Below are 22,739 nucleotides of genomic sequence, written 5' to 3' on the forward strand. Positions count from 1 at the left end.
TCACGCAGAGCATGTGCCAGGCTTGGAGAGAGCGCCAGGGAGCTGAAATGCTGGGGGATGTGGGAGATGAGAGCAGACGCTGAGCTGGTGGGTCCCTCTTATGGAGGGGTTTCTGCATGGATGCTGAGATGTAAAAGGACTATATATGAGACATAAACAACCTGCTATTCCCCAGAGAGTGGCTCTAGGAGTTGCTCTAAGGCCCTTCCTGATTTCCAGCTCCCAGTCTGTCCTGGGCCAGATCTCCAGGGATTCAGACTGGCCTGATTCCTTGGACTGGCCACTGCGGGACTAAAGTGCTGCCTCACACTGTTGAGCGCAAAGTAGGCCCACAGTAAAAGTGGGTTCCCTGGCACTACCTCATCAGAATGTCTTGCCATCTCCAATTAACATATGAGATAAAAAGTAAACTGGTTTTTACTATTGAAATTTCTAAAAAGAGATTAAGCAAGTTGAAACTCTTTAGCCTGGTGAAGAAAAACCGTGAAAACAGTTTTAAATCTCTGAAAGGTTATTGTGTGGCAAAGCTGGTTAGTTTCTATCTCCACTGGGAAGGAATAAGTGGAAACAGGTCTAAGTTGCAGCAGGGAAAACTTGAGAATCAAGCCAAGAAAGAACTCCAGCTCCCTTTGAGTACTCGAGGTTCTGAGACAGGTTGATCTGGGGAGAGGGGATTTCCGTTTCCATGATGTTGTTTGCTTGAGGCCTGCAAGGGGTTGGGCCACTGGGGAAAGCTGAGGGGTCAGCTCCCCGGGCAAACATCGGACTAAGTACAGAAGGGCCTCCCAAATCTGCTGGTATGGTGAGGGTGCATTTGCAAACAGGCCAACCTGGGGACAGATTCTTTTATGAAGGGTCCACCAGTCCTGCCCAGATGTGGGAAGTTATTCAAAACTAACTGAAATCCAATCCACTTTGAAAGATAACTGTAAAGCCTGCAATTATGAACTTAGCTATACTTGGAGCATGGGAAGTAAAAGAAATAAACCCACCAAGGGGCCCCTGAAGAGTATGACCCCAAGTGTTGAAAATGCGGCCATTTAAATAATGCAGAGAAGAACCACAGACCCTGTTTCTCTTAGCAGGAGTTTGTTTCTCCTGCTCACCTGAGGCCTGGGCTAATGAGCCTAGACCATTCCAGCTGAAGACAATCAAAGGGCAGAGCGGTGGGCAGCCACAGTGAATAGTTCATTTTCAGTCACATCTCTTCAGGTCACAACCTCCAGAATAATACATGAACTAAAGTTAATAAAACACCCAGTTACTAAATTTAGTTTGGCCAACGTTCTCAAGGATTCCCAGAATTCTAAGCTCTACCCTAGGGCCCCAAGCATGTCATCCCAGTGCAGTGACATCCTTCTAGAGCTGAATGCTGGAACCAGCAAAGAATCCTCAGAATCACAGACAAAAAAAAGTTTACAATGAGTGAGCTAACTTTACAGTCTTTTCTCTACAGAGAAGTAGCCTAAATTATAAGTACATATCATTCTGACTACAGTAAACCCAGCAACAGAGAGGCCCAAATGTGATCACACATCTTCAGAGGGTCCTGAGAGGCCCACCTCCCCTGGTTCCTGCTTCTCCTGCTTTCACGGAGCCGTGGAGGAGCCACTTGGTTGCAAAGTAATTTCTCATTGAGTTGATTATTGGCTTGTTTTCTCTGTCCGTTTTTCACCCCATTATATCTTTGGCAATTGGAGAAACCAATTAGACTAAATGCAGAATTTTATTGGCAGGGGGGAAGGGGGGAGGCGGGGAGCAAGTCAGCACACCCATAACCTTATCAACAAATAACATTTTTTGAAATCTAAGTCTTTAATACAAGTGGAGAATCTTCAAGGGTCCCTATTTAAGTTAACATTTATTTCAAAAATGAATTTTTACCCTTTGCCATGAGAAACAGGTATGCTGCTTTCCTGGAACTGGGCCCCCAATTAGCAGAAAAGGCTTTTTCTGCAGTGAACCTCTGCTGAGTTATCGATCAGAAAACTGCAAAGGGCAGGGATAGCCAATGACATCATGCTCTACCACCCACAGCTCAGATCAATTGAACAGCAGGTCTAGGAGAAACAAATCGGCACACAGTCTATAGTAAGAATTCTGGGAATCACATTTGTCCTATGCATTCTGTGTTTTTCATAAAGGGATAAATCTCTATTTTGAGATATTCCCAGGCACACAGGAGTACCATCCATGAACCTGACCACCTGAGATGGTTTAAATTGGAGGGGTTTCTCCTTTGAATTGCTTCAGGGTATGGTAGAGAATAGTTAGATAATATAATTTTTCTTTTAATGTTAATCTTTGCTTCTAAGTATGTTTATTTTAAGGAATAAAGTGACTTCAAATTCAAGGGCCATAACTCCAAGGGAGGCCCTGGGACCTTTTCCATTTGCATGAGTCCTTGGGACCAGAGTCAGAAAGCCTTGATTCCCTGCTACCTGAATCCACCATGAGCCTTGGGCAGCAGGGCCCAATCCTATCTCAGGATGCTGAGCAATTGGCTTCTCCAGGCAGGGCCTGCTTCTGACCAACACACGACTTTGACCTACCATCTCAGAGCGCTCTCCTGGGAGGCATTAGGGCAGGGGGACAGGATGGGGAGCTGAGTGGCTGGGGAAGGTTCCATGTGATGGCATCATGTAGGTCACATATGGAGCGTACTGGGGACTCTAAAGATGGCACAGCCTGGGATTAGCCAAAAAATAATTACACAGAGTCAAGCAAGGGGCCCTCAGAGGACTCCTGGGTATTCCCCAAAAAGCAGGGAGGCCGAAAGGAAAGGAATCCCAAAACCTGAGATAGGAAGTGGAGTGAGGGCCCACATGAGGCATGCTTCCTGTTGCAGGTGTCAAAGTGCAGCCAGCACCCACCCTGAGGGCCACCAGGCACGGAGAAATCCCACAGGATGCTCAGTGTAAACCAGGCAGGAAGGTCCTTTCTCACCATCACCTATTCCTAAAGGGTTCATTGACCTGTTCACTGATAGGTCACCAGTCATTTCATGTTCACAGCAGTCTCCTCCAAAATGTGTTGATGCTCAGGTTATTTCTGAAAACCTGGGCACACTCTATGGACTTCACAGATCACATCCCCATCTGCATATTGTGCTGGCACCTGGCCCATTCTTACACCTACAAGGGCAGGCCCTACAGATTTTTGCCAAAGTTCCAAACAGTCCAGATGGAATTCATGCTCACAGAGAACTGCAATCCCACAGCATCAAGGATGCCGTGGAAATACTCTTGGCCTGGGAGAAGGGAGATGTATGCTTCAGCCTCAACTCTCTGAGCTTGTCTTTTCTTGGGCTGAATGAAGAGAAGTTTATGCCCCTCTCAGGACTCCTATGCAGGTGAAATGAGCAGAGACATCTGGAAAAGCCTATGGCCCACAATAGTTACTTAAGAAAGATTATATAATCTTTCATTGGACATTTTATTATATATATATATATATATATATATATATATATAAAACCTCCCTTTATTAGAAAGGGAGACACTTTTAAAAATAATTCCAAAGTCGTTTTTTAGAGTGCTTTTCTTTCCATCTCCTCCTAGTGTTCGGCCTGGAGGACAGGATGCTGGTAGTGCAGACACATCAGTGTTTTCCCAGACTTCTTGCACCTGCCTCAGCCTGTTTAGGAAATCATGAACATGCCAGTGTTTCCTAAACTGAGCTGGTGCCACCAGGAAGGGGAGGTTCTTGGTGGCTCTCTCACTGAGACAGTGGACACACACCCTTCCATGTCTTGTCCTGCATCTGAAGAGTAAAGAAAAGGCCTGGAGTTAGGATAATGTCAGGTTTTCAGGAATAAGAATGGCCCCCCAACCCTGAGTGCAGGGGCTTGAGGTTTTGAGGCCATCTCTACAAGGACATAAAGGTTTTTCCCAACCTCGCATTACCTAGCATGAAGGACAGGGGATCACAGTCAAGCCTCCTTAGGGAGATGTGTGACCCCAAGATGGGTGGGCTGTGCTGTGGGTGAGCTCAGGGTTGGAGCCCGCACCCCGCCCCACCTGGGCTTGCAGGATAACAGGGCCACACCCAGGAGGAGGGAGAATGGGAAGTGGAGGGAGTCAGGTATCCGTCCCATGCAACATTGATGGGGTAATGGAATACTGCACCTTACCGCCTGCTGGTCCTACTCCTGGTCCCTCCTAGTGTGGGGACCACAGGCTTGGCTGCTGGGACATCACCGAAGGGACAGTGAGGACCCCTGCCCCCTTCCCTCAGCCCCCCTGACTTCAAGGCCCTTCACCTGGGGGCCCAAGGCCACTCCAAGCAAGAGGAAGAGGTAGGAACTATGGAGTCTGCCATACGTTCCTGGGGTTTGGGGAGGGGGGATTCGGCAGTGAGGGGACAGACAGAAAGGGCCAAAGACAGACAGGAAAGGACCCACCTCCTCTTTTCACTGGGGACCAAGGAGAAGCCCAGGACGCAGCGAGGTTGGGAAGAACAGCAGGCTGTGAGCACTAGGGCCTCTGAGAACTGAGCCGCTAGTTTCAACCACATCTCCCACTTCCTCCTCGGCCTCTGCCCCTGTGAGTCCTGCGCCTGCCCTTCTGTTCTGATGCTTTGTCTCCAGTCCTTCTGGCTTTCTTTCCAACCAGCTGAGGTGGGGGTGAGAGGACAGGGAGGAAAGCCTGGGACATGGTGGAGCTCGGAGCACTAAATTTGGCTGAGGGAGTTGAGATCAGCCCAGGACCAGCGAGGGCTACAGTTAAAAACTGTCCTTTCCAAACTGAAGGAACAGTTCTCTGGTCTCTGGTGCACAGACCTGCGCCTCGATGGTGTGGAGGCCTGGGGAAGGTGGAGTGGCGGGGTTCCCTCTGCCCTAATTCCCCGTCATGGTTCCCAGCTGGGGAAGTCTGCTGCCCACTGTATCTCCGGACCAGCAGGTGAGGGGCGGGGTATGGAGCTCCCTCTCTTACGGGTTCTCTCGGGTTTTGCTCTCCTGTGTTTGCGCATCTTTCTCCTGGCGTCCATCTCCCTCCCTCTCATTCTGTCGGCCCCGCTCACAGAGCTGGGAGGAGCGTGTTCTCCGCCATGAAGCTCGGCAAGACCCGGCCCCACAAGGAAGAACCCCAAAAACAAGGTACTGGCTCGTGCCCCTGCCCACAGTGCAGCTCCGGCCCGCTCCCCGCACCGGACAGGCACCAAGCCCCGCCCCTCCGTGGGCAGCGCCCCAACAGGCTCTCCTGTGGTTGGCCGGCGGGAGCCACCTGGGAGGGGCCTGGCCTCCCATTGGCTGGCGGAGGAGCTGGGCCCTGAGGTGGTCCTCAGGAAGAGGGCGCTCCTAGGGCTGAGGGTGGGAACCGCATCTCCTCTTGCATGGAACCAAGCACAGACCTCTCTGCCCGGTGGGTTGTTAATAAGAAATGCTTCTCCAGCCCTCTTTGCTCCCAATTTTTTTCTCCACTCAGAAGTCTGGAGTTTTTTGAAGTGAGGAAAGAATAACAAAGAACGAAAGCTGTTTGGCTAATTCCGTCTTTGGGGGAAAACCAGGATCCCAAGAATCCTTGCAGGACTCCCTGCCCTGCCTTTTCCCCATGCCTGTCACTGGGCTGCAGGGAAGGGAGACAGGCAGGGTGGGTCTGGAAAGCTGGAGTGGCCAGTGGCCCTCCTGCCAGCAGAGCACAGGCTGGGCCAGCAGGAAGGCCAGGTGGAAGACAGGGTAGAGATGGAGTAGATGAGGGAGCTGTGTGTAGTTTTCTGACCCCGTCTATTGATCACATGCCCACCTTCAGGGCTCCTGACTTCCCTCCTCAGCATCCCCTGTGTGGCCCACTGGCCCTGGAATCTCTCCTCTATCGCCCCGATGCCAGTTCTACCTGTGCCTTTCTCCTTCCTAGACTGAGGAAGGTACAGCTGTTGGATAAGGTGCAGACCCACCATCCTTGGGTGACTTCTCAGATTTGTCATTTCTTCATCTTATTGGGTTAATAGACATAGGTTAGGTTCTGAATTCCATCAGCTATTTTACATAGATAAGTTAACTCCTAAGCCTCTGTTTCCCGGGCTGTGACATGAGAATCATGCCTATCTTGGCAGGACATGGCTGTGAGGACTAGAGACATGTTTATAAAGATGCCTGGCTTATGGTAGCCACCCAATAAATGGCAGCTATTGTTACACTGAGATGTACATAAGTATGGATTCTTATTCCCTACCTTCTTACACGAAGGATATGCAGTGCTTCCCTAAATAATGTACAATAAAAGAGTTACATTCAATTAAAATTAAAAAGCAAGACCAGATATTCTGTCAGTTGAAATCAGTGATCACTATTAGGTAGGAAACACTGCAGATAAACAGGCCATAACATTCCAAGCAGATGATACCAACTAAAACTGGAATTTGACTCTGAGCTCCTGGATGCTAAAGGGAAAGGGAAAAGACAGTCACTATCTCACTATCCAGTCCACACAAATGACCTTTCTTCTTCCACAGATGAACCAGCAGTATTGGAGATGGAGGACCTTGACCGCCTGGCCATCCGGCTGGGGGATGGGCTAGATCCCGACTCCATGTCTCTAGCCTCTGTCACAGCTCTCACCACCAATGTCTCCAACAAGCGGTGAGTGGGCAGATCCCTGCAGCCCCGATGGCCTCCACCTCATCAGGCAGGCCCCACCTTGCCATGTTTGGAATTTGGATGGGGAAAAATCAGGGCCCCTGGACAGCTTCTTTCTTAATCCTGTCCCTTTCTTCTTTCCTGGATGTCTCTCTCACCTGTCTCCTGCAAAGGCAGGGGCGTGTTCCCAGGTCATTGAATACCTCCAGGCTCAGAGAAATCACAAAGCTGCCCAGCCCTCATTTGAACCTGTTGATCTCATCTCTGTCACTCTGTTACTTCTGCTGCTAGTTAGTCCTCTCTGTGGGAGCCCTTGAGAATAACTAATACCCAATCTATTTGGCAGGCCTGAAGTGTTTGAAGACCATGATTGTGTCCTTCTGCCTTTCTCCAAGGTCTAACCAGTGCCCTCCCCTCCCCTGCAAGCAGTCCCCTTACACCAGGCCTGACAATATATTGTCCTCCTCAGATCCAAACCAGACATTAAGATGGAGCCGGGTGCTGGGCGGCCCATGGATTACCAGGTAGGTAGGGCCATTGGAGGCCTGATGCCTTTTGGACTTGTTCTAGTGGGGGGTTCTGGCCAGATGTACATTATAGACTCTGTGGAAGCATGGATCTGGGGCTCATAGAGAACTACAAGCTAAATATGAATTCCCAAAGTAAGCTTCATCTTGGGAGGTGCTCACAGTGTCATAAGTAGAGGGATACAAACCTAAAGAGGGGCTTGAAATCTCTGCATAAGCTGGTCAAAACCCTCCTAGGATTTTGTGTCCAGCACTGTATTTCATAAAGTCAGAGAGACCTGGAAAAACCATGAGGAGACCAAGGAGGGCAAAATACCATGCATAAGTACAAAATATTGTGCATTAATACAAAAATATTCCAACACTTAAAATAAGAGCCTCCAAATAAATTTTTTTGGTATGTGTTTTTTAATTATTGTTTTGTATTATCTTAATGCTAGAAGTAGTATCAGTCCTGGTTATCTATATATGGTGAGAATGTGGTTGTTTCTTTTTCCTTTTCTGCATTTTTCTGAGATTAACACTTGATTTTTGTTGTTTGTATGTTTCTAAAACCTAGAGACAAAATAGCTGAGATAGGGAGAGATTTGCAGTTATAGGACTGTTAGTGTGGCCACAGTGCAGGCAGGATGGGTCATGAGCATGGCTGATATCTTCTGGGAGAAGGCTACATAGGCAGACTGGACCCCAATGCAGTCCTCTCAGCCTGGAACCTGTACACACCCTCAATTTTGTCTCTTCTCCCGGAGTTGATCAGAACCTGAGAAACTGAGTTACATTAGCACAATTCACAATATATTAATGTATAAGCCAGAACTACCTAGTACTTATTTACAAACTGGAGGCAGGAAGGGCCAAGGGACCATCCATTGCTCTAGACCCTCTCTTGGATTCTGACAAGACCCAGCTATAGGTCAGAAGACTGCTGGGCATTCCTAGGATTGTGTGAGTATGCCAGCTAGAGCCTTTGGCAGACCCCCCCTGGCTTCCACTGCACTTCCTGCCCTAGGTGCCAGTGCCAGGCCCTGGAATCAAGGTGGGTCTCCTCTCCAAGGTTAGAGCTTTATCTCTGATGTCCATTTTCCAGGCCCCATGCACACCACCCCTTCTTTAAGGACAGCCCCACCTCACCTCACTCAGGTGATGAGACAAAGGACTAGATAGCACCATTTTTTGTATCAGGAGCATCTGGTCATATTTTCTCAAGAACACACCTTGTGTCCCTTAATGCTTGCTTCCATTGTTTTCATCCAGTCAGTGACCAGCTTCCCAGGGGCTGGAATAATAGCCCCCAGGCAATGTCAAGTGGCCCTGCTCCTGTGATTTTAAACAACCTCAAGCCATTGGGCTCTCTAGAGGTTTGGGAATGTTGCCCCCACACCTCTCTGCCAAAACTCAAACACAATGTCCTAAGACTCTGGAAGACTTTTCCAGGAGACTGGATTCAGGGCTTTGCTCCTGTGTGTACTGAGAGCAGGAAAATTTCAGAGAACAAATACCGGAGTCAGATACCATTCCCTCTACAACGTCACTGGCCTGCCACATAAAGACACATAGAAAATGGACTCACTGCTGTTGCTGTTCATGTAACTTATTTTTTGAAGGTTAACTGTGGGCAGGCAGTATGGAAGGGGCTGTATGTGGGCTTTCCATTTAAGTTAATGTAATTCTTACAGCACCCAAATACAGATATCACTGCATTTCACAGGGGGATCCCTGAGGTGCAAGGAGAGTAAGGCGCTTGCCCAGGTTGCTCAGCTATTCAAAGGTATAGCCAGGGTTCAAACCCGAGGGTGTCCAGCCGCAGTGGTCAGAGTGACTAATTTCTCGCCAGCTAAGCCTTTTGGGCGGTTGCCCCCTTTGCTGCCTGCTCATCTTTAGCTTACTACCCGCTGCTTGGTTTCAAAAGCTCTTTCAAACTACTTCCTGCCAGAGACTTCTATTAAGTGGACCACACATTTTCCATCCAAAGACTTTGTAAGCATTCTGAGTTAAACACAACAGTCGTATTTAATGTGGTAACAGTATTTCCTGACATCTCAACTGCGAGTGTTAACACACTTTGAGAGAGAGCTCTGAGGATGCAGCTGTGTATTTTTTCTTGCCCCCCAATAAATACCATGTATAATTTAAAGCAGGACAACCTACCAACCGGGGCTTCACTCTCTTGGAGAACTTGACTTTTCTGAGTTAGAAAGATCTCAGAAAATGCACCCAACTGGTGAGAGGAGAGGGGTTTAGCTGAACTCGGATCCAGGAAGGATGCTGAGAGTTCTAAGCAGTGACAAGGCACCCTGGGGTGTCACACCCTTTGTTCTTTCTGCTTAGAATGAGTGTCATGTGCAGACCCTTTCCCAATTTCTGGCATCTCAAAAACGAAAAGCCCCAGTCTCCTCCCTGTGACTCTCCCCATGAGTGAGCAGAGCTTGGCAGAGATGTTCTTGGGGGCTCATGGAGTCTTGAGTCTGCTCCCTCCCGCTCTCTTCCTGGCCAAAACCTAACATGTTTCTACTTCTAAGCATTTCACCTTTTGGCGCCTCCTCTGCCACTGATCCTAGACCCCCACCTCCTATCTGCTCTCCCTGCCCTCATTGCCTCCTCCACTGCACCCTCTGCACCACCACTGGAGAGACCTTCTCACCGTGTATATCTGCTCATGTCACTTCTCTGCCACCCAGAGATGAGGGAAGGGAGAGGATGTCTCAGAAGAGCAGAACTACAGGCACCACCACGTTCCATCACCAGCTCCCCGCTGACGCTCTTGAAACACGATCAGATCCCTTGGAAGCAGGACACGAAGCCCCATGACTCGGGATTTCCCAGGACAGAGTGTAGTTTTACACTCAGCATTGTTCCTGGAGATGGTTTTCATGAAGCTGTGTGGGCATTATGTCCCTTATCTTGGAAGGAGAGAGTAGAATAGTCAATTACCAAAAGAGTCTCTAGCTGGTCCCTTTGTGGCTCTATTTGCCTCCTCATCTTCCACCCTGGAAAGATTAAAATCTGATGACAATTGGAGAATGGAGGACAGGAGGGCCAATCCCCTCCCCAAGAATTTTGTTTTAAATTTCAAATCTGAGGGATACATTTCCCCACCATATAGCCCCAGGTGATGGCTGGTCACAGAAATTACGTTCCCCTCCTCAGCCAACGCCATTCAGTAACCTTCGTTGTGGCCTCTCAGGGCTCCCCTCAGGGCCATCCCTCTACCAGCAAAGAGCAGCCTGTGGAGCCTCTCTTCCCCATAAGCCTTTGCTGCCTTTAGCCCTCTGCCCTCCTCCCCTCTCCACCTCCCACCTCCTGGGCATCAGAACTTCCAGCCAAGGTTGTCTCCCATTGCTGGCTCTGCTCAGTGGAGAGGGTGGAAACCTTGGGTCCTTTAAAGGAGTAGGGGCAAAAAAGCTCTCCTCTGGATGAAAAACATAAAAACGAAGCAATTGTCCTCATTAGGAAGGTTAATCTCCTGATGGCCTATCTTTACTACCTCTTCATGTCAACACTGTGTCTTCAGTCTTCAGTTACAGAAAGTCACTTTTTCATATATTTTTTATTGAAGTATAATTGATGTACAATATTATATTGGTTTCAAGCATACAACTTAGTGATTTGACAGTTATCTGCATCCTTAAATCCTCACCCCAACTAGTGAGTTACTATCTGTCAACATAGAAAGATGTTACAGAATTATTGACTATATTCTCTATGCTGTACTTTCATCCCCATAACTAATTTATATTATGACGGAGATTTTGTGCCTCTCCATCCCCTTCACCTATTTCACCCACCCACCCTAACCCCAGAAAGTTTTTTTTTTTAATGGAGAGGAGGGAAGGATTTCTGGTGTTTGTTGACTCTTCACAGTCAACTTCTGAGAGCCAAGTTAATTAGCTCTATTTCCCTTCTAGCTCCCTGAAGAAAAGGTGATTATTGAACTTCTTTGGAGCTCGGGATTCTGAGCTCCATTCCCTTTGGCACTTTAAGTTCCAAATAGAAATGCTTGCTTTCATACATCGTTCAAGTGTTGCTTCAATTAACAAATGTTCAGTTGCCAGTTCTATATACTTTCTTGGCAATGTCTCATTGGCATAGCAGTTTCCGTTTTTCTAAACATTGTCAGTTTTGATGTGTGAATTTTTCTTGGCCTTCAGAATATTTATAAGACTTTAATGGACTGGTGGATGATAATTTTCATGAGTAAGGTCATATTTAGAAGTTGCATCAAAGCACAGCAATTAAAATATAAAATCTCCAAGATGAGAAGCATAAAAAGCAACCCATATGGTTTCATGAGAGGAATGTGCTGAGGTAAATGCTACAACTAGTTTAACAGAGGCTATTTTTTTAAAATGCAAAATAGCAAATGAAACAATTGTAAGCATCATACATAAGCCTAACCCACTTGGGAGACCAACCACTTAACTGAAAGGAAATTCTATTTGAGAAGCCATTTATGACAATAGCTCACATTGTCTAGAGCTTTCTACTATTTATGAAGCATTTTGACACACATTATCTCATTTAACCCTCATGCAGCCATATGACCAAGTGGTGTCTCTGCTTATAGATGAGAAAATTGAGCTCAGTGAGCCTTCCTGGTCACCTGCTCTCTCACCTGCTATGTGTCAGGTCTGGGGCTCAATGCCAGTCCAACAACCCCTCTTCTGGGCCTCTTTCTATTTTATCATGATCACCCTAATCCAGAGCAAGAACTGATGCCTTAAACTGAGGGTTCAGGAGAAGTAGGCACACACACACTTCTCTCTCTCTCTCTCTCTCTCTCTCTCTCTCTCTCTCTCTCTCTCTGTATGTATATATGCAAATATTTGTTTAATGAATGAAAAACTGAAAAGGGGGCTTCCCAGAATAGAAGTAAGATCCTGGGGAATTGGATGCCACTGAAAAGACACAGAGTACACACAACACACAAGCATCAAGCCAGAAAACATGGCTCAGATGGGCATCAAGCCTCACTGGGCAGTTAAACAAAGAAATTAAACAAAAGGGGGAAAACAGGAATGTAGAAATAGGACCAAATTCCAGAAACACAAAATGATGTCAAAGACCTACAGGCTTAAAATGAGAAATGCTGGAGCAGAAATTAAATGCACATTAATGGAGACATAGAAAGCTTAATTCCTGAGTGCATGAAACCTGGGAAGTGGATTTGCAGCCTTCTATGAAGCAGAGCCATAGATCCCAGGGGGAAGAACTCAGACGGTGCACTTGGAATCACCTGTAAGCTTTAAAAATAGTGATACTGGGTCCCACACCCTGAGATTGGATAGGGTTGGTCTGGAGTGGCTGGGGCATCAGGCTTTTAACCACCATCCTTCACCTCCCCCCTCTGATAATACTAGCAACACTGATTTTGATGTTATCCAGCCCACCATACCCCTCCTTTATAAAGGAGGACACTGAGGGTTAGCAGGAAAAGAGCCCGGGATCACTAGCAGATTAGAGGCAGTGCTTAGACAGGAGCCCAGGTCCAGGGTTAACTCCATACACCCTCCAGCCCAGACCCTGATGCCAGCAAGACCAGCTCCAAGGCCCACACGGCTGTCCCCCTGGCCTCTCTCTCTCTCTCCTGCCTGCAGGTCAGCATCACAGTGATCGAGGCTCGGCAGCTGGTGGGCTTGAACATGGACCCTGTGGTGTGTGTGGAGGTGGGCGACGACAAGAAGTACACATCCATGAAGGAGTCCACTAACTGCCCTTACTACAATGAGGTCAGTGTCCCATGGCCCAAGGTGGGAAAAGGGGCCTCCCTAAATGTGGCAGGAGACTCAGCCCCAGTCCCCACCTAGGCCCAGGAGGAGCAGCTGGGAGTCAAGGGGCACAAAGGGCTACCAGCAGGGGTGACCTTAGCCCACCCGGTTACCCTCTCCAGCACCCTGACAGTTCCTCTAAGCCAGTTTTCACAAACTCAGCACTGTGGATATTTTGGGCTGGATAATCTTTGGTAGAGGGGATGGTCCTGTGCATCGTAGGGTGTTAGCATCATCCCTGGCTTTTGCCCACTGGATATCAATAGCAAACCCCACTCAGTTAGTAACCAAAAATGTTTCCAGACATTGCCAAATGTCCCACAACCAGGAGCTTAAAATCACCCCCATTGAGAACCACCTTCCCACGATTCCTCCCAGCCCCAAAGCTGGTCTTTCTTTCCCTTTTCTTTTCGTCCTATGTGCACTCCTCTTCACTGAAAAATATTCCCCTGGTCCCAGGGGCATACTGTTTCTAGATAATTCTCTGAGTTATCAAGAACCTTCCTTTGGCTCCAATAAACACAACAGAAGGAAATAAGAACAATCAACATGACTTAGCAGATTTCTAAATGATTATAAAAGGAACTATGCTCAGGAAATACAAGGACCACCGACAGCTCAGAGGGTGCAGAATCCTGGTTCTAGCTGAGCTATCTCGCTCTCCTACGACTGCAGAGTTCTGAGGCACCTGGCTTGGCCTTGCTCTGGACCTGTCTCCATGTGAAGGGAGGCTTACAACCAGTACCCTCCTAGGACAACCTGACCGTTTACAGACCAGGCCAGGCCCCCTTCTCTGTGGGTTCATCTGGTCCGAGCCACTCACATCTACCTTCTGCTTAACCCACCTCTCCCCTTTGCCTTGGATCTTTTCCTATCCATTTCCCAGAGAATCAAGCATCATGCCATCCAGCTCCACCCTCCCTTTTTTTGACTCCTCCTTTGCCTGTAAGATGTTCTACCCTCACATATTCTAGGAACAAGTATGAAAAGCCACATATGCTCAAGAACAGGAACCAGAAGTCTACTGTCTAGCTAGCTAGCTATCATCTCTCCGCCCACCCAGCTAGCTATGCCCTTCCTCAATCCACGCAGGTCCTGGTGACCACTCCCACGCACAGTGGCACTATGTGAGCCGTCCCCACTTCCTCACCTCCCAGTCACACCAGTCTCTTCAGTCATTTCTGCCCCATGGCTTCCCTCAAACTGCCCTCCTTCAGGTCACCAAGGGCCTTGCTGTCCCTAAGCAGTGTCCGCTGTCACCCCCTCCCTTAACTGCCCACCTCTTTCCATCCCCTTGCGGCCCCTCCCCTGGGAACCTATTGTGCCGCTCTCCTGCTTCCATCCTCCTGCCAGCACCTCCCTCTCACCTTCCTTGCCATCACCCCCTCTGCCCACTGCTGAAATGCTGCTGGTTCCTGGAGCCCTGCCCTGGACTGACTTGCCTCCTTGCTACAATGTCCTTGGGTATCTCCCCGAGCCCCAAGGCGTCAGTGCCATCTGCATGTCTGCATCTCCACCCATTTCTCCAGAGCTTCCACCCTCTGTGGTCAGCACCACCTGGACATACCGATGCCACACGTAGCAGTGGGCACGTATTGTGCACTGACTGTGTGCACACATGGCTTGAATGCCTGACAGGGATCATCTCACTTAGACTTCCCAACCATGCCTCCCAGCCCCCCACCTCCCCACCTCCCGTCAATGGTGCCCCTGGAGCAGTTCAACATGGCAGCCCTATCATTATCCCCACATCACAGAGGCTCGGGAAAGGAAGTGATTGGCCAAAAAACAGTAAAAGCTCTATCTGTCTGGCTCTAAACCCGACGCCTTTACCCACAATGCTCTGTCTGAGGCTCCAGTGGCCAGGAAGGGATCTCGTCAGATGTCTACCCGAAGCTGTTGGCCACACCCCTTCCTTCTCCCCGCCCACAAGTCGCTGCACCCCGCCCTCATTCCCGGCACCTGTACACCCAGGCCAGGAGCAGTGGGTGGGCACAGTGACTGTGCTGGTGGCTCCCAGGTCCAGAGGACAGTTTACGCCCACAGCATTTCACAGTTACAGCATATTAAGTGCTTTCGCACATTACTTTATATTTTAACATCTCAGAAATTGGAACATATCTAGAAAGTGGAGCATTGCGCTTTAATGGCAACGTCTGTGTTGCCTCGGTAACCATAGCGCTTCTCATAGTATCTCATGAAGCCTTACGATGAGACCCTGAAGAGGGTGTCATTGCCCCCATTCTACATCTCAGGAAACTGAGATTCAGATAATGTGTTGCTCGGGGCTACACAGCTCCCACCTGCCCCAGGTCAGAGAGGACCAGTGATCGCCACCGCTGCTCATCTGAACTCCGGGGACCAGGGGAGATGCTGGAGTGCAGACAGGCACTGCCAGGAGGGAGGGCCTGGCACTCCCCCGGGAGTTAGCCGCTGCCCACCGGGTGTCAGCAGCTCTGCGTCCTTCCCCCCTCCAGTACTTCGTCTTTGACTTCCACGTCTCTCCTGACGTCATGTTCGACAAGATCATCAGGATCTCGGTGAGTGGGGAGCAACCCCTGGCAGGCAGGGCCACTAGCTCAAAGACTGCCTCCTTGTGAAAAATGTGCCCTCTGGGCAGAGCAACCATAAAAAAGCACCTGGACACACAGCCAGGAGAGTCGGGCACAGGCTGGATTTGGGTCCCTCTTGCCCCTTTATCCAGGTGCCTCTGTATAGTGCACAACCTACTCCCCGATACCTGGCAGCCCCCAAAATAGGAGAGGACAGGAGGGGCTGATGCTGAGCCTCAGCAAGCCGCTCCTGCCCTGCCCAAGGAAGCTCAGGTCCCCAGAAAGACAGGCGGCGTCACCATCAGTCAGCCCCGTCCCTGCCCCCCACTGGAAAACCTCAGCCCTGTGCAGCCTGATTGGAGGCTGGTGGTTCTGCCTGGAAGGTGATCCACTCCAAGAACCTGCTACGCAGTGGCACCCTGGTGGGGTCCTTCAAAATGGATGTGGGGACCGTGTACTCCCAACCTGGTGAGTAGCTGTGTGGCCACGTCAGCACTGGTGCACACGGCTCAGGGGACATGTTGCATGCTGTGCTTCCCACCCTGGAGGGCCCTGGGCCCAGCCTGGCCAGGACCGTGAACTCAGCCTGCTGCTCTGGTGCTTCCAGGAGGCATGTGTAGCTGTGGCCATTGGTGGGAAAGACCACCACATCCCTCAAGAGATCTTCCACCCCAGAGCCCCTGGTACCGTCAGCAGGAGGTTGGAGAGACAGTGGGGAGCCTGATGTGGCCACACCTAAGTGCCAGGCACCAGGCTAAGCACACTGTCCCAGCAGCCCCACCCTCCTGCCCATGCAGACAATATCGCTCCTGCTTTGCCCTCTGACAGTGACAACGCAATTTCACCCAGACAGCCACATTTGACCCTCACAAAACAGGTTCACAGGAAATGACAAGGAAAGTGAGGCTCAGAAAGCTTACACAGCTGGTCCAGGGCCACACTGTGAGTCAGTGGCAGAAAAAGGATGTAAACCCAGGTCCAGTTGGGCCCAAAGCCCAGGCTGTCTACTGGGGCAACCCACCCTGAGATTTGCTGCACCTGCCAAATCTGACCCTGAGCCTGCTACCCTTCAGGGGAGCCTGAAGTCACTGGGCCCCTTCAGTTGGAGCACCCATGTCTTCACTCCACTGATCTCTGGTTTGGCCTGACCTTCTTGATGAATGGCCCCTGACCCAGCCAGGGCACTGCTGGAGGCATGCTGCGAGGCACACAGAACTCCTGGGTAGTGTCAATCTCTCTGGAGCCAGAAAGGTTTCCTGGCAGCTTCTTACCCTGGCAGGCCCACATTTGCACCATCAGATGCAATAGCAGGAAAGCGTTCACTCATTTCTACTCTGCTGGAGATGACGAGGGATTATACAAGGCCACACCCATCCTCTTGTACCTCATAGAGGTGGTCTGGGATGCTAGCAATCTCCTCAGTCCAACCAGCCTTCCTAGGCAGGTCAGAGCCAGGCCCAAGGCAGATGAAACGATGTTGCAGGCTGGCATAGCTCAGGGCCTCTGTTGTCCTGCACCTCTGGCCTGAGAACACAACACTAGAACTGGAGGGTCCTCAGAGTCATTGGTCCAGTGTGCACCCAATATAGGGACCCCAGACAGCATCCTGATTGGTCACCCAGCCTCTGCTTAGACCTCCCAGAAATGGGGCACTCTTCACCTCCTATTTTAGATGTCTCCACTTTATCTACATCAAACCAAAGTCTGTCATCCTGTGATCTCCACCCCCATTCACAGGTTTCCCTTTCAGGGACAGAAAAAAAATAAATGCATTCCCCTTTTCAAATAGGCTTTAAATTTGAAGGCAAATTTCATGTGGCTACTGAGTCTGATTCTCTTTCCTTGCTAAATTTCCCCCAATTCATCTAAAAATGCACACATCTGTCCATCTACCCATTCATCCACCCACCCACCCACCCAAACATCCATCTACCCATCTGTCTGTATATTAATCCATCTTTCTACACATTTATCAGCCTACCATCTGTCCATCCATTCATTCATCTGCCTTTTCAGCCAGCCAGGCAGCCCACCCATCCTCTATCTATTTCCCCATCCAGCCATCTGGCTATCTGTTCATGAGCCCTTCCCACAAACATCTTGCCCAGGGGGCAAGATCCTGCCCCCTGGGACAGGTCTGAGCTATGGCAGAAGGTGGAAGGGGAGGGAGTGTAGGGGGACAGTTTGAGCTCCTGGAGATGTCAGTGCCCACATAGAATCAGAGGAAAGAGACATACCCTTCATGTATGGAGTGAGGGGCTTCCCTCTGCTTCTAAACCTGAAGTACAGACCTTTCCTAGAGTGGCCTCCTCCCCTGACATTTGTCCTGTCCACCATACCACCCTAGGTCATGAGGATAATGGGGTGGCACTACCAGTCTCTGTTTTTCAAAATAGTCTGAAATTGGAGACAGATGGTAAATAGATAATCACAGTGACAGTGACACAGGAGGTGTGCATATAGAACACCGAGAACACCAAAGGGACTGGGATCAGCTCTTCGAGGAAGTCAAGGAAGGCTGCATGAAAGAGGAGACACTTGAGCAAAAGGAGTAGAAGTTTGTAAGGGGTGTGGGGAGAGCAGGGATGAGGGCATTCCAAGCTCAAAGAAAAGCACCCACAAAGGCATGGGGGAATGAAACAGCAGTGGGAAGTGTTCAGAGAGGGGCTAGCAGCTTAGCCTAGCAGGAGCACAGGGGTAGAGTGGGCTGGGCAGAGTGAGCTCTGTACTGGGAGGCCCCACAGACCATGCTAATGTCTGTGGTCTTCACCCCAAGCACTGGGGATCCCCAGGTGGGTCAGCAGGAGTAGGGAGGGGGTCTCTCCGAAGGCTCTGTCTGGAAGCTGTGTGGAGGCTGACTGTGAGGGTCGGGGGAGCGCTGCAAGCAGAGAAACCAATTAGGAGGCTCCTTACCTCAAGGGCACATCACACACCCAGATGCAGGGCCTTGCCCAGCTGCCCCCACTCAGAGGCCTCTGTCCCCACTGACCCAGTAGCAGGTAAAGCTGTGGCCCCAGGTCCCAGGGACCTGACAGCTGGGCTCCAGGGTCCTAGGCGCTCAGCTCTGCAGCTCCGCGGCCTGTCCAGGGAGGGGATGCCAGGTGCAGTTCCTGCTCATCACCACCACAGAGCACCAGTTCCACCACAAGTGGGCCATCCTATCAGACCCTGACGACATCTCTGCTGGGCTGAAAGGCTATGTGAAGTGCGATGTCGCTGTGGTGGGAAAGGGGGACAACATCAAGACACCCCACAAGGCCAACGAGACAGATGAGGATGACATCGAGGGGTGAGCCTCCCATCTCCCCCAGCCTCAGAGAGTAGCCCTTTCTTTCCCAAAAGGGAGCCCCTGGGGTGGACTTGGCCCAGAGGTCTTACCCTCCACATCCCTTACCCAGTCCCCACCCGTTCCCAGGCAGCCCGGCTCTTCCAGGAAGGACCAAGGTCAGGGCTGGCCCAGCATCTGCAGACTCTCCTTATCCCAGCAGAGAAAGGGCTCAGGCAGGGCAAGGGGCTCACAGAGACTGTCCCTGGCCCCAGGAGTGTGTAAGTACTAGGGCAGGGTTTGGGGTGCCTGGGCCTGCCCACCACAACCCTGGCTGTATGTGCCGGCAGGAACTTGCTGCTCCCTGAGGGGGTGCCCCCTGAACGCCAGTGGGCCCGGTTCTATGTGAAAATCTACCGAGCAGAGGGGCTACCCCGTATGAACACAAGCCTCATGGCCAATGTGAAGAAGGCTTTCATTGGTGAGAACAAGGACCTGGTCGACCCCTATGTGCAAGTCTTCTTTGCTGGCCAGAAGGTATTGGGATCCAGGGTGCAGGAGGCTGGGACTTGGGGTGACAGGCATCAGAAGTACAGGGTAATGGGCGTGGAGGCCTGGGGACAGACATGAAGCAAAATCAGAAGCCAGGAGACTGGACTTTGATCACCTTGGTGTATTCACCTGTGGCGGGGGGAGCATGGGAGATGAGGGAAGTGCTACCTGAGAGGGGTCAGGGGGCCAGGCCAGGCCTGGAATTGTCACAGCCATGGCCAGGCCTTAGGGGATCCTCCCTACATTCACACACACCCATACACACATGTACACACACACAAACCCTACTCCCTCCCACCAGGGCAAGACTTCAGTGCAGAAAAGCAGCTATGAGCCACTGTGGAATGAGCAAGTCATCTTTACAGACCTGTTCCCCCCACTGTGCAAACGCATCAAGGTGCAGATCCGGGACTCAGACAAGGTCAATGATGTGGCCATTGGCACCCACTTCATTGACCTGCGCAAGATTTCCAACGATGGAGACAAAGGTCAGCAGCAAGAGATCAATTATGTGTGTTGGGGGTAGGATGGAGGGTGCCCTGAAGGGAAGGACTAAATGAGAACCCCCTTCACCCCACCATCACATCCGCACCTCGACCTGAAAGGTGCTGGGCGTTGTGAAGGCTGCCAGCAGCCCCCACCTCGAGGGAGAGATGGAAACTCATGGCTCAGGTCTGCACAGAGCCAACTGGGCCTGCCTGAGCCAGGCTGCCTGGATTTGAACCCCAACTCTGACAGCTGGAAGCTATGTCACCTTTGTGCTTGTTTTCCCATTTGTGAAATGAAAATAATAATCATCTATGTGTATACATAGCAGAATGTTACATATATGTGTGTGCTGCTGCTATGGCACCTGTGTATAGATCTGTGAGGACTGACCCCTCCGAGGCCCCAGCCACTGAATACCAGGGATCTGGGATAGGAGAAGAACCCATTTCTATCCCCACAGGGCTCACTGGGGTTTAAAGAGATGGATATGCTACCAAGTTCTCAAAACCTAAGGCAGACAGCACAGGACCCCCTATGTAGGATTCCACTTAAAGGAAACGTTCAAAATAGGCAAATCCATAGAGACAGAAAGTTGATCTATGGTTACCAAGGAGTGAAGGAGACAGAATTGGGACTAACTGCTAATAGGAATGAGGTTTATTTCAGTGGGGATGGAAATGTTCTGGAATTAGCTGATGGTTGCACAGCCTAGTGAAAATACTAAAAACCACTGAAATGCACACTTTAAAATGGTGACATTTCTGCTATGTGAAGTATACCTGGACTTTAGAAATGTTATAATTTTTTTAAAAACAGGCAGAATAAAAACCAAATAAACAAAACACATAAGGCAAAATTAGATCCATGCTACACATGGGACACAACAAATCCTAACAATTGGAGAAGTTAGTGGGACTAGGAATCCGGAGGGCATCATGGAGGAAGAGCACATAACAGGCAGAGACAGAGAGGGAGGACCTTCAGGGAGGAGGGCAGGGGTCTGCATGAGCAGGGCAGAACGTATGGTGGGATACAGCTGCACAGATGGCAAAGGGCCACAAGGCCATCCTGACAAGTTTGGGAGGAGCTGGTATCTGTCCTTCAAATAGATGGCAGGTGGCCCCTGCAACAGGGAAGCCGGGAACATGACCCAAGGACGTGATCCACACAGGGGAGAAGACCACCCCGCACACCTGCCCCTGCATGGCAGACACAGCCCTACCTGCAGCCTCTTGTGAGCCACTCAATGCCCACAGGCTTTCTCCTGCTTCCAGTGTTTCGCCAAGCAAGGCGTGGGGTCCTCAGCTCAGCAAATGGGATGTGCAGCCTGGGAGCCCCCAGAAGAGATCCTTCCATCCCGAGTGAGCTCCTCCTTCCTCTCCCTTTGGCCCACAGGCTTCCTGCCCACACTGGGTCCAGCCTGGGTAAACATGTATGGCTCTACACGCAACTATACGCTGCTGGACGAACACCAGGACTTGAACGAGGGCCTGGGTGAGGGTGTATCCTTCCGTGCCCGCCTCATGCTGGGCCTGGGGGTGGAGATCCTGGACACCTCCAACCCTGAGCTCACCAGTTCCACGGAGGTGCAGGTGGAACAGACCACGCCCATGTCGGAGGTGAGGCCCCAGGGGCTGTGCTGCGGCTCGGCTCCCTCCAGCCACAGCGGTATGGGTCTGGGCTCTGCCCAGAGGTCCCAGGATGGAGCCTCATTCTCTACCCTGTTTCTCGCCATGGCTGTTCTTGTGTACAGGGCCAGCCCCTCCTCCAGGGACACCCAGGCTGGAGGGTAAAAGGACCTGGGCCTTCAGAGTCTAGGCTGAGTAGCTCCATAGCTGGATGGATGTCTCCACCATCAACCCAAAGAGCCTACTGTGCAAGGGTAGGGGGGGTCTGGCCCAAGGCCCAACTTCCCTACTAAGGTTTTAGGATGATGGTTTGAACCACCTTCCCCACAGAGCTGCATGGGGAAAATGGAAGAATTCTTTCTATTTGGAGCCTTCCTGGAGGCCTCAATGATTGACCGGAAAAATGGAGACAAACCAGTCACCTTTGAGGTCACCATAGGTGAGCACTGGGCCCCCAGAGGAGTCTTAGGGCCTGGGGGGCTGCTGGGGGAGACTGCTAGTCCCTGCACCACAGCCCCGAGGGGGGAAATGTGAGCGCACACATGCCCACAGGGTGGGCCTGTGTTCCACCTGCAGGGTCAGGCTGGGTTTGGGACATGAGAAAGAAAGAAGTCTTCCCTGCAGAGGGAGGCAGGCCCTGTGGGGCTGAGAGAGTGGGAATACAGGCCGTGTCCTGGGCTGGACCTTGAGCTCAGTGGTCATCGGGGCCTCTGGCTGGACCTTTGCAGGGGTGGGGATGCAGGCACCTTCTTCTGGCTAGTGTTCTGTCAGGGCCGAGTTCCCAGCACCTTCCCCATTCCCTGACTCTCCTCTTCCTCCCGCAAACCCAAGGCCACCTGGATTAGAGGGCAGGGTGGGACCTGGTGAGGAAAGGACTATAGGCCCTCACTCGCCCCCTTCTACCTCCAGGCAACTATGGGAATGAAGTTGATGGCTTGTCACGACCCCAGCGGCCTCGGCCTCGGAAGGAGCACGGCCACGAGGAGGAAGCAGACCTGATCCAGAACTCTAGTGACGAAGAGACAGATGAGGGTGGGGACCTGGCCTCAGTCTCCTCCACCCCACCCTTGCGGCCCCAGATCACTGATAGGTGCGCCAGGGATGGAGGGTCCTGGAGTGCCTGCCTGCCGCCTCCTATCATCTCACAGCCGGGCCTTCCCGCCTCCCCAGGCCCCAGTCCTCAGCCCCCACCTCCTCCCACCCAGGAACTACTTCCATCTGCCCTACCTGGAGCGCAAGCCCTGCATCTACATCAAGAGCTGGTGGCCAGACCAGCGCCGCCGCCTCTACAATGCCAACATCATGGACCACATCGCAGACAAGCTGGTCAGGGCCAGGAGGAAGGGAGTTGGGGGTGGGCAGGCCAGAGGAGGGGTGCGACTGA

General features: G+C 51.0%; 1 protein-coding gene across 2 annotated transcripts in view; it reads left to right on the forward strand.

Annotated features, from left to right (window-relative positions):
* Positions 1 to 22,739, forward strand: part of OTOF (otoferlin) — a 95,140-nt gene that overhangs the window by 45,246 nt on the left and 27,155 nt on the right. For both annotated transcript variants that reach the window (XM_037009485.2, XM_037009484.2), the window contains 13 exons: positions 5,025 to 5,098; positions 6,454 to 6,580; positions 7,047 to 7,101; positions 12,699 to 12,830; positions 15,347 to 15,409; positions 15,805 to 15,889; positions 18,551 to 18,710; positions 19,037 to 19,223; positions 19,540 to 19,726; positions 21,123 to 21,346; positions 21,686 to 21,794; positions 22,265 to 22,445; positions 22,561 to 22,681. In XM_037009485.2, coding sequence (XP_036865380.2) covers positions 5,025 to 5,098; positions 6,454 to 6,580; positions 7,047 to 7,101; positions 12,699 to 12,830; positions 15,347 to 15,409; positions 15,805 to 15,889; positions 18,551 to 18,710; positions 19,037 to 19,223; positions 19,540 to 19,726; positions 21,123 to 21,346; positions 21,686 to 21,794; positions 22,265 to 22,445; positions 22,561 to 22,681 — 1,705 coding nt within the window. The remainder of the gene's footprint in view (positions 1 to 5,024; positions 5,099 to 6,453; positions 6,581 to 7,046; positions 7,102 to 12,698; positions 12,831 to 15,346; positions 15,410 to 15,804; positions 15,890 to 18,550; positions 18,711 to 19,036; positions 19,224 to 19,539; positions 19,727 to 21,122; positions 21,347 to 21,685; positions 21,795 to 22,264; positions 22,446 to 22,560; positions 22,682 to 22,739) is intronic.

The sequence above is a fragment of the Manis javanica genome, chromosome 1 (assembly GCF_040802235.1).
Source record: "Manis javanica isolate MJ-LG chromosome 1, MJ_LKY, whole genome shotgun sequence".
NCBI lineage: Eukaryota > Metazoa > Chordata > Mammalia > Pholidota > Manidae > Manis > Manis javanica.